Raw genomic sequence first — 17,419 nt, 5'->3', positions numbered from 1 at the left:
CAGCTCCCACAGCACCCCGTCCCTGCCTGTCCACCCCATTCTCCTCCCTCTTTCCCATCACAGTAAATGGCCTCACTCAGTACTTAAGCCCCAAACCCAGACTCCATCCTTGACTCTTTCTGTCACCCACCGCACTCAATCCACTAGCAAGTTCTGGTCACTATGATCCTAATGTGAGTTGCCAATCTGTTCGCTTCCCTGCACCTTGGGCCAGGCTGCCAGCATACCCACAGGTCAGCCTCCCCGCCGTGCCTCTATCAATACTCTGGGGATTCTAACATGTGGCCCAGCGTGCATTCATGTGCACAAGGGTAAGCAGAGCTATACTGAGGCTGCTCTCAGACTATCCCATGTGTCACAAGCCTGGTTTAAAATATAGACTCCCAGGCCCTGAGCTCCTGCTCCACACAAACAGCAAGTTTATTCCTTCCATGAGACCTTCTCAAGCCTCTCCCCCAAGAGTCTCATTTGCAGATGGTCAAACTGAGACCCAGAAGAATTGCCGAAGGTCACCAGCTGGTGGGCTGTGTTCCAAGACTCCTCGGGTCTGCAGAGCAGGGTAGCTTGGGATCCTCTCAAGCGATGGGAGCTCCTTAAGCACTCTTATTAGTCCCCCACTTGTCCTGTGGCTGCCAATGGCTGGGTGGGGCGAAGGCCACCCACAGCTGGGGCCCATCACCCAATTTGCCACGCATGCTCATGGGCCCTAGGATGGGTGATCTGGGCACCGTTCAGCCAGCCCGCAGCTCTGGTGACTGATGTCAGCTTGTGTGGTGGGCGCTGGGCCCAGCCTGGGCTCAGGCACCAGCTGGAAGGGTGGAGGAAGGACCCCCATGGAGAAACAGGCCCTGGTGGGATCTGCCACGCCGCCGCCCCCCCCCACGCAGGACTGGACCTCCCCATTCTCTGCCACCCTCATGCTGGTAAACTCTCAGGGCTGAGATGGGGGAATGGGGCTCTGAACTCCCACCACCCCTCTGGCCTGCAGAGAGGCTGATCTTTGGCCCTTGAGCTACTCCCTCTCCCCTTGGCCCTGGGTTTGACTTCTGGCTCTGCTACGCTCTAGCTGTGGGCCTCTAGCAGGTGAGGGCTACCTTTCTCTGAGCCTCACTTTACCAACCTCTGACACGGGGACAGTAAACCCTGCTCCTCGTTGGGGAGGGGGCATTTGAAAAGGGCCTTGAAGGAAAGGAGAGGAGTTTTGACAGGCAGGGGCTGGGGGAGGAAGGAGGCTACCTCGGACACACTAGGGACGAGCATGTAGGCACGAGCAGCCTCAGTGGCCAAGGGGATCTGCTCAAGCCAGCTTTGCTCCTGCATTATCTAAATGAACAAGACTTCAACTGGTCAATGCGTAAACAGCTGTGCTCCATTCATGCAATGAACTCTGCTCAGCAATAAAAAGGAATGAATTACTGACGCATGCGACAGCACGGAGGCATCTCCAATTATGCTGCACGAGAAAAGCCAGACTCAAAAGGCTACATGCTGTAGGATTGTATTTATATGACTTTCTGGAAAAGTCAGAATTAGTTGTTGTCAGGGGCTAGGGCCCGGGGGTAGGGATTCACAGCAAAGGGACACAGGGGAAATTTTTGGGGTGCTGGCAATATTCTATAGCAGGTGATGGTGGTTACACGACTATGTACATTTGTCAAAATGCATAGAACTGTACATTGAAAGAGTGAATTTCACCGTATCCACATATGAGACTATATCTCAATATGAAACACACCTAGCCACACAAGGTTCTATAAAGTGTCCCACATAAAAATGTGTTATAATAATAAATGTTTCCTCAAGCTAATCCCTCGCCCTCTGAGTTTCATTCATGTATTGACTCGGAAATTATTTCTTGAGCTTCCCATCTTGGGATGGGAATTAGGGTGAAGCAGGACAGGCTGAACCTTGGCCCCAGGGGAGGAAGGGCAGAGATTAGAGCCTAAGGAAGGAGAAAGGGCTTCAGCAGGGGTCCCTCGGGCACTGGGCCCCAGGCAGGGAGGGATACAGGAGCAGAGACCTGGCGAGCCTGGAGGACATGCAGGGCCCAGTCAGCCCAGCCCCATTTCACATACAGGGAAACTGAGGCCCCAATCAGGAAAGTAACTTGCAGGAAGTTACACACAGGAGCTACTGCCCTGTCTAGCCAGACATATGGACATCTGGAAGGTCAGAGCTTTGACGGTTTTGTGTATGTGTTTCAATTTAAACGCAAATTTTTGTAATTTTAATTTAAAATTTTCTAATGGGTAATATAAGCCCTGCCCTGTTTCCCCTACTCACAGGCCACTGAAGGGGCTTCCAGGTTTCCTCTCAGAGAAACTCTAAGCATGTACCAGCAGTAAGTATGCTTATATCCCCCCGCTTTTAGTCTATAAAAATGTCAGCTCACCATGCTGCACCCTGCGTCTTTTTTCTTAATGTAATTTGGAGACTGTTCTAGATTCATCCAGGGAGACTCGTCTTGCTGTTTTAACAGCCTCCCACTGTTTGCTTACAGCTGGGCTGTAGGTTATTTCCAGGCTTTTGCCATCACATCAGGGCTGCTGGGAACATCCTGTCCACTTGTCATTAACTCTCTTGCAAGGCTGCTTGGGGATAAATCCCTTAAACCAGAACTGCCGAGTTTAAGGGTGTGTACACTAGTGATGTGGACAAACTGCCCTGGGCAGAGGCTGTGTCTGTGGTTCCCACACTGCGTCTGGAGGAGGGGCCCTGAGCCAGGGTGTTACCTACTCCAATCCTCCAACACACATCCACACGCCGCCCCTATCTCAGGAACTCCCAGAGCTTCTCCTGTCAGCTCCCTTCTGACTTTCAGGTCTGCCCATAAGTGTCATCTCCTCTGAGCAGCGTTCCCTGGCCACCCCATCAAAGGTAACTGCACCCCAGCCCTACTCCACCTGCCATGACTGTGGTTTCTTCACAGCATGTCACGCATCTGAAATCACTGCAGTCATCTCCTATTTGTCTCTTCCCCCCACAGGAATATCAGCCCCAGGAGCGCAGTGTTGCCCTGTTCATGACCACGCCCTCTGTGCCTCTAACAGTGCCAGGCACATAAGAGGTGCTCAGAAACTATTTGTTAAAAAGAACAAATAGGTCCATTCTATGTAAGGAGCACCGGATTTCCACCGAATCATCGTTTGGCTGCTAGAAATAAGTTTGGACGTCCTAACCCAGCCCCAGCTGCCCCTGGAGCCCCGTGAGAGGTATGGCCAGAGGGCCAGAGTGTGGGGAGACCACTGGTTCAAGGACAGGAAGAAAAGGGGAAGAAATGCCACACAGAGACTGGAGGGCAGGGGGGCAGGAGCTGAGGGAGGCCCACGGCAAGGGAGGGAGCCAGCTTGTGGTATCTGCAGGGGAAATGTTCCAGAAACCTGACACAGTCTCGGGGCCCATTCGTCTGTTCAACACACTCATTCAGAAGTGCCAGGACTCTTGCGGGGCACTGGGGAGAGAGCGGTAACCAGGGCAGGCTGGTTCCTGCTTGAGGAGGGGTGCCAGGTGTGGCCCCAAGGGCTTTACTTAGCCCGTTTAGTCCTTGGTCTCATCGCTCCCATTTCACAGATGAGGAAAAGAAGCACAGAGAAGATGAGCCCGTCCCCCAAGTCTCACAGCTTGGGAGTGGCAGAGGCTGGCTTGGGACCCAGGCCTTCGGGCTCCTGAGACCACAGCCTTCACCACTCCAGTGGGCTGCTTGTAGCAGCCAGACTTCAAGGCAGCCCCAATCACCCTCCCAGTACTCATGCCCCAGTGTAGTCAGACTGGCCAGTGTGACCAACAGGACCCTGGAGAGATGTTGGTGGTGAGCCCGTGGTGACATCGTCACATTGTGGCTTCTGCTTTGCCCCCTCTTGAATCTCTTGCTCGGGGGGAAGCTGGCCCCCATGTCCTGAGGACCCTCAAGCGGCCCTGAGGAGGGACCCATCTGGAGAGGAACAGAGGGCTCCCACCAGCAGCTAGTACCACCCTCCCGGCCCTGTGCTGGGGCCACCTTAGGGGCTGATCCTCCAGCCTTAGTCAAGCCTTCAGATGACCACAGCCCCGGCTGACATCCGAGTGTAACTACATGGAAAAAAACCCGAGTCGGAGCTACCTTGGTAAGGGGCTCCCGATTCCTGACTCTCAGAAACTGTGAGAGATAATAAATGTTTGTGGTTACTCTAACTTGCTGGACATCTTAGGGTGATGCATTATGCCACAATAGATGACCGGAACTACTGCACTGCTTTCGCAGAGGTCACAGATGTTAGACCCTCTTTCTCACCGGCCCTGCCCCCTTTGCCTGGCCCATCACATCCTGCCCTGCCATCCCCAGGCTTCAGTTTCCTCATTTTCCCAATGGAAGTAACTTTGTGGCTGTGAGCCTGACGGCCAAGGTTGGCCTCTGCCTGGCTCCAGCCCCTCCCGTCCCCTCGGGGCCCACACAGGCCCTGACCCCTTGGCTCAAGGCAGAGGGGGTTGTCTTGTTTTTCCTGAGCCTCCAGGCCCAGACTTCCTAGGCTCTTTTCCTCCCTGCAGGAGATTCTGTTGCTTTTCTTCTGGGTCAGGGCTCAGAGTAAGCAGAGTGAGTGGGCAGGGAGCCAGGAGTGGAGAGTGTCAGGGACCAGCGGGCTGTTGAGGAGGAATGCGCTTTTCAACTCTCAGCTCAAGCTGCGATTCCCGGCACAGGCCCGGCTCCGTCAACCTTCCAGCTGGAGCGCTGAGTCCAGTGTGGGCCTGGTGCATGGCGCTGAGAGTCAGGCGCTGCTCCAGTCACAGCTTTGGTGTTTGCTTTCTGAGCCAGTGAGGGAGCTTCTCTGAGCCTCAGTGGCCTCATCAGAAAATGGGGCTCATTGATTCCTCCTTGCAGAGGGGCTGGCGTGGGTGCCTCTGCCACCTGGATGTGGGTGCCTCTCATAAGCTGGGAAGGAGCTGCCAGGGCTCTGGTCTCAGGTTCAGCTATCCCTTTGTGGTTGTCTGTATCTAAACCTTGATCTTGGAAGGATTGTCTACAATGAGGCCAGTGGATGAGGCTTCCTTATTCTCCCAAGTGTAGGAATTGGGAGTTTGATCAAGAGGAAGTGAAGAAGCACATTTCTTGCAGTCACTCACCTCCCTGCCACCTGTGCAGCAGCCCTTACACAGAGTGGGGTGGTGTGTCCATTTTGCTTGGCAAGTGTCTACTTAGTGCTTGTTATGTGCTGGACACTGTTCTAACCTCTGTGTATATTAAATCCCATCCTCTGTGGTAGGAGATACTATCAACCCATTTTATAGATGAGGCACATAGAAGTTATGCAACTTGTCCAAGGACAGACAGCTCATCAAGGGCAAATCCAGGCTGTCTGGGAGTAACTCTCCCAGGCTGCACTTCAAAGCTGGCTTGACTGAAGTGATCATGTGACAGTAACCCCAGCTCCCCTCCCAGCCCCAGCTCCACCTGGGGGAATGGAGTCAAGTGTGTTCTAGATGGAAGGAGGCCTTGCTGGGGTCTCTCCCCATGCAGCAACAGGGTTTCCTGCCTGCGCAACTCTGGTGTATAACTCTGATCCCCAGCAGCCTGGAGGAAAGGAGAGATTGCTCCACCCTTGACAAATGAGTAAACTGAGGCCCAGAGAGGCCAAGCATTACCCACAGCTGGTAAGTGAGGATTTGAATCCAATGGCTAAGCTCTTTCCCTCACCCATTCCCCCATCCCCCATCTCTGGTGGGCAAGGCTGATATTGAAGACAGGGTGACAGGGATAGGACCAGGGTCAGGCAAAGAGGGGAGGAGCAGGTCCAGATGTCCATTGCCACTGCCCATCACTGGGGGCAGGACAGAAAGTGGCCACATCAGTTCCCAGCACCCGAAAGCCTCGAGAGCAGGGTCAGGTCCAGGGAGGTTGGGTCTGGGCCCTGATGAACACGCTGGTCTCATCTTGGCCACACTCTGCTGACTCTCTGGGTTACAGCCACACCAAACATTTTTCACTCCTTCAAAATCCTTTTGCTCCATTCCACCGCAGGGGCTTTGCACTTGCCATTCTCTGTGCTTGGAATGTTTTTCCCTTCTCTTCCTTGCCTAGGAACTGCTCATCTACTCTTTAGATCTCAGCTCTGTCCTTCCTCCTGGAGCCGTCCCTCCATCAAGGTTGGGCCCCCTATTATCCACTCCTAGAACAGGTGAGCCCCTCCCTCACAGCATGTATCATGGTTTATCATTGCACATGAGAAATTACTAGGTTAGTGTCTCTTCCTCTGCTCCCAGAGGGGAAAGACCAAGTCTTCCTTGCTTACTGCTGAATCCTCATCCCCTGCACAGTGCCTAGCGTGTAAGCTTGCAGTAAGCATCAATGGAGGGGATGATGAAGTGCATGGAGGAATGAACACTCTACCTGGCAAATTGAGTTCAGAACGGTGCACGTGTGCACGTGTGCAGGCCTGTATTTCTGCACATAATCCCAGAGCTTCGTAACTGTAAGGATGCATGGATTTTTCATAAGGTTTCTGACATGTTGTGTGTCCTGTCACCACAAGATTGTCCCTGCCAATGACCCTGGGGTGAATGTAGTCGAGTCATTCCTCCACCCAGGGTCAGTGTACTCATCTGTAAACTGGGTGGCATGGAGAGGCAGTCAGTGTAGTGATTAAGAGTGTGAGGTCTGGAGCCAGCTTGCCTGGGTTCAAGCCTACCTCCCTCACTTCCTAGATGTGTGAACTCTCTGGGCCTCAGTTTCCCCACGATAAATGGGGATCATAACAGTCCTCACCTTTTAGGGTATCATGAGGTTCAATGAGTCAATGTTTGTAAAACACGTATGATAGCGCCTGGCACAGAGACAGTCCTGTTTGTGGAGTAGCCACAGCAACACATTCACCCCGGAAGAGAGAAGAAGCAGTAACAGCATCTCCCTCTTCCCTGCAGGCAGATGCAGCGCCAGGCATGCTCCCAGACCTCCGCATGCACTAGTTATTTGGGCCTCACAGCAAACTCAGGCATGTGCTCACCATTGTCCCCAGTTTACAGATGGAAAAACTGTGACTCAGGCTTTTCCCACACTTGCAGAGCTATAAATCTCACAGATACAAGGTCGAGTGAACAAAAGCAAATTGTAGAAAGAGATAGACAGTGTGACCACTTATACAGGAAACAAATATACATCGGTTAGGGAGGGACCTGGAGTAGGAGGTCATCAACACAGAATTCACAGTAGCCATCTCTGGTGGGGGAAGGAGGCAGGAGAGGGTGAGGGGCTTAGCTAGGTTGGTAAGGTTTTGTTTCTTAAGTTGGGTTGTGGGGACAAGAAATTTCATCTGATTTTTCTCTCTACCTTTTCATACGTCTAAAGCATTTCAGTAAAAATTTCAAATGCATAGAATGAACAGCAAGGAAACTAACCAGGAGATGATCAGGGGATTGGGGGATTTTTTTCCCTCTGTGTCTTCACACACTTCCATATTTCCCAATTTTTGCACACTGAAAATTCGTCAAAAGCTGAGAAAAACAACTAGGGTGCTGGCAAGAGGTAGAGCTGGAGCTGGACCCTAGGTCAGCGTGACCCCGGCCGCTGTATTTACAGCCTCTCCCTAGCTCATCTCTGCGCCTGGGGGACCCATTTACAGTCTCTGCAGAACTTTCATATGGGGGTTCCCCTCAGCTGCTTGGGAGTCACCTTCCATCCTTCAGCCCTACTTGGTAGACCAACGAGTGTTGGACCGGAGTCGGGAGTAAAGGGCCACAAGCCTCCGCCAGCATGAGCTTCTGCGGCTCTGTTCCTCTGTCCAAAGGAAGCCGTTTTGCTTTCAGTCATCTCCTCACCTGCAGACCCCACCAGATCTCTGCATGCTTTACTTCATTTTGTCCTCACCTGAGGTACTTGTTTTCATGCTCCCCACTTGGCAGACGAGGAAACTGAGGCCCAGGGAGGAGAAAAAGGGACTTTCCCAAGGTCACACGAGGCGGGACACAGGGAAGTTGGTTGGGCTCCTGTGCTGACGCCAAGAAGGATTGCCCTCCTGTGCCGAGCATCCCAAGCTTGTTTTCCACAGCTGGCTTCCCTGGGCTCTGACTCTATGCCGGGCGCTGTCTTCAGCCCTGCACATATATTAATTCATTTAATCTCCACGACAACCCGCAAAGTGGCTTCTACTAGTGTCCTTGTTTCACAGACAAGAAAGCTGAGGCACAGACTGGCAAAGTGATTGAGAACACACGCCCAGCAAACAGTAGAGATGTGATTCAAATGGAGTCAGTGGAGCCCCAGGGCCCACGCTCAGTCTCTGTGGGATTTACCCCAGGCCCTGGGCCAAGGATGGAGGTTGTGACAGTGACGACGCCTAGACGGAAGTTCAGGGTTCCCTCAGCTTTCAAGGGCTGCCCCTGATGACTGAGGTGCTCGCTGAATTTACTCTGGCAAAAGAGCCCTAGAGAAGTTCTCTTTGGCTGAGGCCTCCCGGGAGAAGGGGAAAATCTAGCACCTGTGAGTTTTCCCTCTGATGGCCAAGGGCCTCTCTGTTCCCCAGGCCCCAGTTGGGTACCCAGGGACCAGGTCACAATGGACATGTCTTGTTTATTGTGTTGAGAGCGTGGTTTCTGGCATCAGACAGCCTGAGTGTGAATCTGACCTCACCCTTCCTGGTCTTGTGACCTTGGGCAAGTCACCTCACCTCCTGGTACCTCAGTTTCCTCATCTGTTAATGGGCAAACAATCTTAGGCTCATTGTGAGAATTCAGTGCAATAATTCCCACAAGGCACATAGGACAGTGTCTGGCGCACAGGAAGTGTTCCATAAATGCTGGCCATAACTCCTGTTCTATTTCCTTATCTTACCCTCTCGCTGGGAGGCAGGATTTTAAATTCCACTTTGCAGAGGAACTACTTGATGCAGGTGGCTTCCCCAGGGCCCACAGCTGGTCGGTGGCCCCCCTGGGACATGACCCCTGACTCAGGCTCCATTCCAGACATTTCAGAGCTGACTCTGGGGTTAAGCAAATGCTCAGAGGCCAGAGTGTGGGCAGAGCTTCAGGCTGAGGGGCAGACCTGGGGCCTGTTTTCTCACATTTCCTGCCCAAAGAGTGAAGGCGAAGGGGTCTGTGTGTATCCCAGCCAGGCCAAGCTCTGGGGCCCGGGAGGAGAGAGCCAGAAGCTGCCCGTATGGGATGGCCTGCTCCTCTGGGGAATCCTGCATGAGGGGCTACACTGCCTCTGCTCCCTGCTCATCCCTACGCCCAGGGCATCTGTGCAATCCATTTCTAGGTTCCCTCCTTGGAACAATAACCCCATTCTTCCAAGAAGTAGATGCTGTTCTCCCCACCCCCTTCCCAGCCCCAAACACTTTAGAGGAGCCAGCGGTGAGGTTAGGAAATCAAACCTCAAGACATTTTGTTCGGCAACCAAGATTCATTTCTTGTTTGGATAACCGAAGGCTGAAAATGCCAAGAATTTACGGGCAGCCTGGGGAGGCCAGGGCAGCCGGGAGCCCCGGCCAGTTTGGGAGGATCTTCGGCTGGGCCAGGACCCCACGCTGAGCTCCCGCTGGATGCACTTTCGATCCTCGTTCAGCCAGGCAAGGCCTCGCGACCGCTGGGCCGAGGGACCGAGTTATTCTGAGGTTTGACGTCAGGGACCTGGAGCGAACAGCAGAGGCTGGGGGGCTCCTGCCCAGCCTCTGACCCTTCCCTGCTTGGCTTTGGGTGCAGAAGGAGAAGAGAAAGAGGCCCCAGCTGAGCCTGGCTGAGGGGTGGGGTGCTAGCCATCGGGCCGGTGTGTCCTGGGTCCTCCAGTGTGGACAGAGCATGTGGACACCGGGGAGGTAGAGGCAGGAGGGATGGATGGCCTAGGGGTGAGGGGAGACCAGAGCAAGAGACTGGGAGAGACTCAGGTAGACGCCAGCCAGACAGGAGAGAGAATAAGAGTGACAGAGGCACCCACAGAGTTAGAGAAAGCGAGTCAGGCCACCGTGAGAGCCCTAGGACAAGAGGCAGACAGACACAGAGACAGAGAGAGGCAGAGACACACAGAGAGATCGGCAGAGAGACAGAGAGATCGGCAGAGAGGGCCAGCGGTTCTCGGTACAGGTAAGAAAGTGGAGGGCTCCACGGTTTCCGGGTTCAGAGTCTGCCCCGCTCTCAGCAGAAGCTTTGCTACCCTCAGGTGCTGGGGGTAGGACGGGAGCCTGGGGACTTGCGTTTCCTCACGCTCCTCACGTGAAGGAACGGGTCTCCTTGGGGGGCACGGGAGAGGGACTTCCTGGCTGGGAGGCCTGGGGCACTGAGGCCATGACAGGACAAGAGTGGGGCTTTATCGAGCACCTGCTATGGGTAGATGCTTTCTGGACGCTGCCTCTCTCGACCCTACATCAAATGTCAGGAGGAGGACCTTTCACTCTCCATCTTGCGGCTGAGGTTCCCAGAGCTAATCTGAGGTGGACCCAGGAGCCAGGCGCTAACCACTGGTATGCACGGCCCAGCGAAGGAAGCCTGCTCTCCAGCTGGCTCTGTCCCACCCACCCCTGTCCCCCCAGCATTCCTGCTGCAGCTCTTCACCCAGATGAAGTGGTGGAGCAGAGCCAACGTGCATCCCGCTGAGCTGATAGCCGGCTCCAGACGTGAGTCATTGGGCAGCGGTTCCAGGAGGAGGGAAGAGGAAGAGGAGACTAATAGAAGGAAGGGGAGGGGAGGGGTGCCTGGAGAGGAGTGAGGACGGGGGAGAGGGAGCGGGGGTGGGCACCCCCATGCACCCTGAGCATAGGCAGGAGGACACCACAGCAGAGTGCTGAAAGAAGAGAGTAGGTATTGGGGATTTGGGAATTCTGAGGCAGAAGGGAGCACCCCATTGTCTCAGGTCGGGCTTCCCCCACCTCGTTGACACCCTGCAGAGCTGGAGAAGGAAGCTGGACTTTGGGTCTCGCTGCTGTGCCATTCTGGCAAGTTCCTTCCCCTCTCTGGCCTCAGTTTGCTCGCCTGTATACTGGGAACAGGGAGAGGGGTTGGGGGCATGGGCTGAGCAGGTATTGGCTATGGCGAGCTTGCAACAGGGAGGCTCTTCCCTGTGCCGTCCCAGCTGAACGAATCTTGCTGAGAGCTCAGTCTGGGAGGCCAGTCCTCCCCAGTCATCCCTGGTCATCCCTGATGGCGATGGTGATGAGAATATTTTGAAACTCATTTTTTTTCTCTTCTGGGAGATTACAGCAGGAGCCAAAAAGAGGCCCTCAAATTTCAAATACTGTGAGATAAGCCCAGACCAAGAGAATACACAAGAGAAGAGCCAGAGGCAGGTCATGGTCACAGAAGGTAGCAAGCACCCCTGACCAGAGGGGGAGAGATGACTGTTCAGGGGCCTTGTGTCTCTGAGTCAGGGGCCACATGTCTCATCTGGGAGAGGAAGAACTCAAGAATCGCAGGATTTGTGTTTCTTTCCAGGGAGAACTCCTAATAGAAACAGCCAACACTGATTGAGAATTTACTGTGCGCCTGGTGCCGGGCAAAGGACTTCATATACATCACCTCATTAAATATTCATGAAGGTAGATAGTGTTGTCACCACATTTTATGGTGAGGAAACTGAGGCTCAGAGAGGTGAAGCAACTTGCCTCAAGTCACACAGTCAGAAAGGGGCAGAATGGGTCTCGAATCCCAGAAGCTGGGCTCCAGATCTGGGGCTCTCACATTCCAGGCTATGCTGCTGCCCAGGAGGTGACAGGATCCAGAGGAAAGCGACTGCCAATGGGTCTGACCTTGTGGCAGGCTCCACCGGCACAGGGTGACCTGGCAGTAACCCAAAGACCAAAGGGCATGAAGGGGGCGCTCAACCCAAGAGTACCCAGGAGATGGCACAACAAACCTCTGCTTGGACCCCAACAGAGACCAGGCAGGATTGGGGACCCCCGAGAATACCAGCATGGACAAGTGACACTCCGTGCCCCAAGGTTACCTGCCACCCTTGGACTGACTTGACGAGGATTGAGCTTCCCCCACCCAGCGGTGCAGAGCTCCAAACAGAGATGATGTTGAGTGGAGTAAAAGCCTACTGCGCTGCTGTATCCCTGCCCAGGTGAGCTACCCCACGTCTTCATATGTTGTAGCCGGGCAGCAGGCTGTGAGTGGTCTCACTGGTCCTCCCAGCCACCCCTTAACATACTGCTCTTCTCTCCACTTTGCAGAAGGGAAAACTGAGCCTTGCTTATCAACCGCCACGTGGCAAGTAAGTGCTGGGGCCGGGATGGGAACTCAGGTCCACCTGATTCCCACGTCTGTACTCTTTAGCCCCATGGTGCTCCATGGGGACCCCTGCCTGGGATTATCAGGCTACGTGGACAGATACCTGGAGAGGACACTCCACTGCCAGATAAAGAGGCGAGGGACCTCCTAACCTGAAAACCATTGGTTTAAATCCATCATTTGGCTCAGCCAATGTTATCCAAGCACTAGACACCCAGGGGAGTCAAAGATGGATGAGAAGGTGAGACCTGGGGGAGAAAAAGCAGGTGGGAGGTGAGAGAAGTGTTCACAGGAGAGGTGACAAGGCCTGAGCCAGGGCAGTGGCCAGGAAGACAGGAGGATGGCCTGAGAAACTGAGGCAACAGGATGGTTGGGACCTGCTGCCTGGGGGTGAGTTGGGGGTGAAGGACTCCCCAGGGCCATAGATGACCTACTGGCTGGGTGGTAATGTCTTCAACAGGACAGGTGGGCAGGGGAGGGAAGAGCTGAGTTTCAGGCAGCTTTGGAGTTGAGATACTGTGAGCCCTCGGAGAGGAGATCAGGAGCCCATCAGATGTTGGTTTGGTGTCACTGGGGGGCAGGTTGGAGACGGTGCTGCTGGAAGTGACAGGGGCAGCCCTGTGGGTTGTGCCACGAAGTGTGAGAGGAAGCAAAGAATGGAGACTGTGTCCTAGGAAACACCAACATTTCAGGGTGGGGAAAGGAGCAGGAGTGGCCGGAGAGATTGGAGGATGCTTGTGCGTCCACGCATTCATCCATTCAACAGACATGTATTGAGCACCTACTATGTGCCAGGCACTGTTCTAGGCCCTGGGAACCCAGTAGTGAACAAAACAGACATGGCTCCTCCCTTCTTGGGGCTCACAGACCAAAAGGAATGCTTTTAAGAACAGGTGGTGGTAGGTGTTAAGGGAGAAAACCAAAGCTGAGTAAAGGGATAGAGAGTGGCAGAAGGATTGTGGCTATTTTAAATGGGGTGGACAGGCAGGGCCTTTCTGAGGAGGTGACGTTTAAGCACTAGACCTGAGGTGGGTCAGGAGTGAGCCACAGAAGTGTCTGGGTGAGGGGTGTTCCAGGCTGTAAGGATTTTTGTTCAATAAGAGAATAACTAAAGAGAATGGGAGTCCCAGGAGGGTTTTGAGGAGAGGATCTAGCTTAGGTTTTAACGGGACCCCTCTGTCTGCTGAGTGCAGAATGAACTATGGGGGTCAGGGTGGAAATGGAGCCCAGGGCAGCGGCCATGACGACCATACAGGTAGGAGATGGAGGTGGCTGGTCCTGGGTGCAGGTAGGGAAAGTAGTCGGAGTAGCAGCTGAGGACTGGTTGATGGAGACTGTTTCTAGAAGGATGATATTGGTCAGCAATATTAAATTTGCCAAGAAGTCAAGTAAGATGAAGACTGAGCTGTGGCCATTGGAAGTGGGAAGTGGGAAGTGGGAAGTGGGAGGCTGCTTAGGGAAAGGAGAGAGTGGAGGAGGAAGTGGAGGCAGAGCTTGTGGATTTCTGAGAGACAGGCCAGACGTCAGAGGGTGTGGGGGTTGGAGAAGGGGCTTGTTCTCCTTCCTCCTCATTCTCTGCTTTCTCTTTCTTTTTTAACATAGGAGATACTTGGATGCAATTAAAGACTGAGGGGAAGGAACAGCAGAGAGGGAGGTGTTGTTAGAGACACAGGAGGGCATGGTTGGTTTGAGGAGGTTGAGGGGCTGCAAGGGATGGAACCCGCAGGTAGGGAAGAGTGGCCTTGGCTCATGGAGGAACACTTCCCTCTGAGCCAGAGAAAGGCCCTGGGGACTGGTGGGTGCATGGGTGAATCTGCAAGTGTGGGGCAGGCCCCATTTCTCTTTGAAGTAGGAGGTCCATGGTCTGGTGAGATGATGGACAGAGGGTGAAGATGGAGGCCTGAGGAGGAGGTGAGGTTTGGCACGACCCTTATGGGACTGGAAACAGCTGCCTGAAGAGACACACACAGATTTCAAGGCAGCATGGAGCCCCCTGGGTTGGGCTCTGGTGTATGAGGCCAAGAGCTCCCTTGAAGGGGAGTCCAGGGGTGGGATGGTGGCAGCTGGAAGTGCTGCAGGGCAGGAGGGGTGGAGGGCAAAAAGGCAGGGACTATGGGAAGATGGTGAGTGGGGGGCGAGGGAGATAGATGGCCAGGGCAGGAATGAAACAGGAGGTTAAGTGTGTATTCGAGTGTGTGCACAAATCAGCTTGACTAGATACATATAGAGCAACCTCTCCATCTGGGGGATGGACCAACCCAGGGTATGCAGAAGGCAATCCTTTGGAAGACAGGAGGAAACCACCAGAACTTCAGTTTACATGATGTCATATCTTATCTTCTTCTCTTTTTTTTTTTTTTTTTTTTTTGCGGTACGCGGGCCTCTCACTGTTGTGGCCTCTCCCGTTGCGGAGCACAGGCTCCGGACGCGCAGGCTCAGCGGCCACGGCCCACGGGCCCAGCCGCTCTGCGGCATGTGGGATCCTCCCGGACTGGGGCACGAACCCACGTCCCCTGCATCGGCAGGTGGACTCTCAACCACTGCGCCACCAGGGAAGCCCCATATCTTATCTTCTTAAAGTTCCATTTTCATTTGTCTCATACCCTGTACATATTATATTAATATGGGTGCACGTGCATAAATTCTAAATAAATATGCGTGTACTGGGGGAGCGAAGCGTTGTTTGCTGATCGGGCAAATGATCTGAAAAATTTGGAAACCATGGGTAAGGAGGGACTGCTCCCCATCTTGGACACCACAGGATGCCTTTTCTGCCCCCACCCCACCCAGGGCCAAACCTGCCTCGTTCACCTCTGTACTTCAGTGTCTTGCCTAGGGCCTGGCACATGGCGGGTGCTCAGAGTGTCTGCTGAAAGTATGAGGACAGGAGACCCTAGAGTGGCCCTGGCCTTGGGCCAAAATGGCAGTGGAGTCCTCAACTCCTTGATCTCTGCCACGCCATATTCAATTCATCAGCAGAGCCCATTCGCACCCTCTTCAGAATATACTAGAACCTGACGGCCACACCCCCTCCCCCAGCTCTGTTCTGCTCCACACCTCCATCACTTCTTGCCTGGTGGCTGCAGTGGTCTCTTCTTTGGGCTCCCAGCATTGAATCTTCTCCTACAGTCTATTCTGTTAAAACTAAATCAGGTGTTTCTCACCTGCTCAAAACCCTGCAATGGCTCCCGTGATGCTCAGAGAAAGAGTCAAAATCCTTCCCAGTGGACTCCAAGGCCCAACATGGTCTGCCCTCCCCTCATCTCTCAGATTTTGTCCCTCACCCCTCTGTCCTCCTCCTTTCTGCTCCAGCCACACTGGCCACCCTGCTGTTCCCCAGGTAACCCAGCTACATTCCCACCACACAGCCTTTGTACTTACTGATCCCTTTGCCAGGAATGCCCTCCCACCAGATACCTTCCTGGGTTGCCTCATCACTTTGCTTGTTCTCTGGGCTCAAACGTCACCTCCTCCGAGAAGTCCTCTCAGATTATCTGACCTCAAATAGTCACCTCTGGTCATTCCTCGCCTTTTTCCCTTTTTCATTTTGCTTCACCATCTGACAGAATAGATATTTATCGTTCATCTCTTTATTGCCTCTTTCTTCCACTAGTCCAGACAGGGATGTACGGTTCTGTTTACTGTTGTATCCCCAGCGCCTAGGATGGACCTGGCCCTTAATCGGATGAATGAATGAATGGCAGTTAGGGAGTCAGGTTTCCCAGCTCTGACTCTGCCCAGTCTTGCTGTGTGGCCTCAGGCTCCTCTCTTTCTGGGCCTCATCATCCCAACCCGTACAATTCGGAGACAAAGGACCTATCAGCCTGGCCATCTGTGTCCAGGGCAGGCCTCTGGGGTAGATGTTTCACCTGCTGCTCGCTGCGCACCACCCTCCTGCAGGCCCAACCCTTACCTTCTGCAGCCACTGTGTGTTGTTCTCTAGCATTTTTTCCAGCTGTCGTACCCGCTGGGTCGGCCAGTCCCCTAGGTTCAGTGCGGCTGCCGGGGAGTCCCTCTGGAGGCTGTTGGAGCCCCCGAAGGCCTCGGGCTCCGGCGGGCAGGGCTCAGGCTCGGGCAGCACGAAGGTGTAGCTGCACTGGCCATGCTGGACTCGGTGTGCCCGGCGGCGCCCGCCGGCCTCCTGCCCCCTCCGCTGGGCCACAGTCGTGGTGGCCACAATGAGGAGGAGGCCACTCAGCAGCATGGCTGGCCGAGAAGGCATCCAGAGATGTGATGGCGAGGGGTGTCAGGTCAGAGCCCAGGGGCCGTGCCTGTCCACCGCCTGTCTCCCTGCCCAGTTTGCACCCACCGTGGCCAACAGTGGCCAGTCCCGCCTGCACAGCCGCTGCAGCTGCAAAGCCCTGTTTGGCCAAGCTCCGTCCAGGCGGCTATTTATACTTGCTCCAAATACCACAGCTGCTCTGCTTCCTCCCACCGCCTCAGGCTCCCGCCCCAGACACCCCCTCACCTCTCTTCTTCCCCCTTTCCCTTCCTGCCTCCTCACTCTTGTCCGCACACTGCCGTGTCCCTGCACTGGCTTGCCTGCCTCGCCCCTGAGTCCTTGGATTATCCAGGGGAGGCCTGGCCTCCCTGCCTGAGCGGAGGAAAGAAAACAACGCACACACAAACCCCCAAGCTGCCCGCTTTGAAAAACCAAAGGCAACTGAATTCTCTCTTCCTGTCTCTGTCTCTCTGTGTCTCTCTCTCCAACCTCCCCCCACAGGGAGGCTGGGATCTCAAATTTCAGCCCCCAACGCCTTCCCCTTCTCTCCCCGCTCCACCTTCCCCCCTTTGATTCCCAGTTAGCCTCGGAACACAGTGAAGTGACCTTACAGGGAGCAAAGGGGAGGGGGGCAGATGGGTGAAGCTGGGGAGGAGGCAGCCAGTTCAATCTGTTTCTAGAGACAGAGAACATCCTTGCAAAGCCAGGGAAGTGGGCGCCCCAGCCTGAGCGGCTCCCATCCTCCTTTCTCCCTCAGGGCCTGGAGGGACATTGGGCCTTAAGGTGGCCCTGGCTCCGTTGCTGTGACAGTAATGAGAGATTGTCCTGTCTTGGGGCAGTAGATTTTGGGGAGAAGAGCTTGGGGTGCAGCAGTGCCCGAGTTAGCAGCAGCTGGCTCTAAATCCTCCTGTCCCAACTACTGGCCCTGAGACCTTGGGTGGGCAACTTCACCTCTCTCGGCTTCCATACCCTGGTGTGTAAGCTGGGTAAACCCCATCTCTTGCATGAGGA

The 17,419-nt window shown here is 54.4% G+C and overlaps 1 protein-coding gene across 1 annotated transcript in view; it reads right to left on the bottom strand.

Moving 5' to 3' along the window:
- ANGPT4 (angiopoietin 4) overlaps positions 1-16,606 on the bottom strand; it is a 43,015-nt gene extending 26,409 nt beyond the window's left edge. Inside the window, exon 1 of the mRNA XM_060284719.1 lies at positions 16,100-16,606. Coding sequence (XP_060140702.1) covers positions 16,100-16,408 — 309 coding nt within the window. The 5' untranslated portion in view covers positions 16,409-16,606. The remainder of the gene's footprint in view (positions 1-16,099) is intronic.
- Between the last annotated feature and the right edge of the window lie 813 nt (positions 16,607-17,419).

This window comes from Globicephala melas, chromosome 15, assembly GCF_963455315.2.
Source record: "Globicephala melas chromosome 15, mGloMel1.2, whole genome shotgun sequence".
In the NCBI taxonomy this organism is placed as follows: Eukaryota; Metazoa; Chordata; class Mammalia; order Artiodactyla; family Delphinidae; genus Globicephala; species Globicephala melas.
This window is presented reverse-complemented; position numbering and strand designations above follow the sequence as displayed.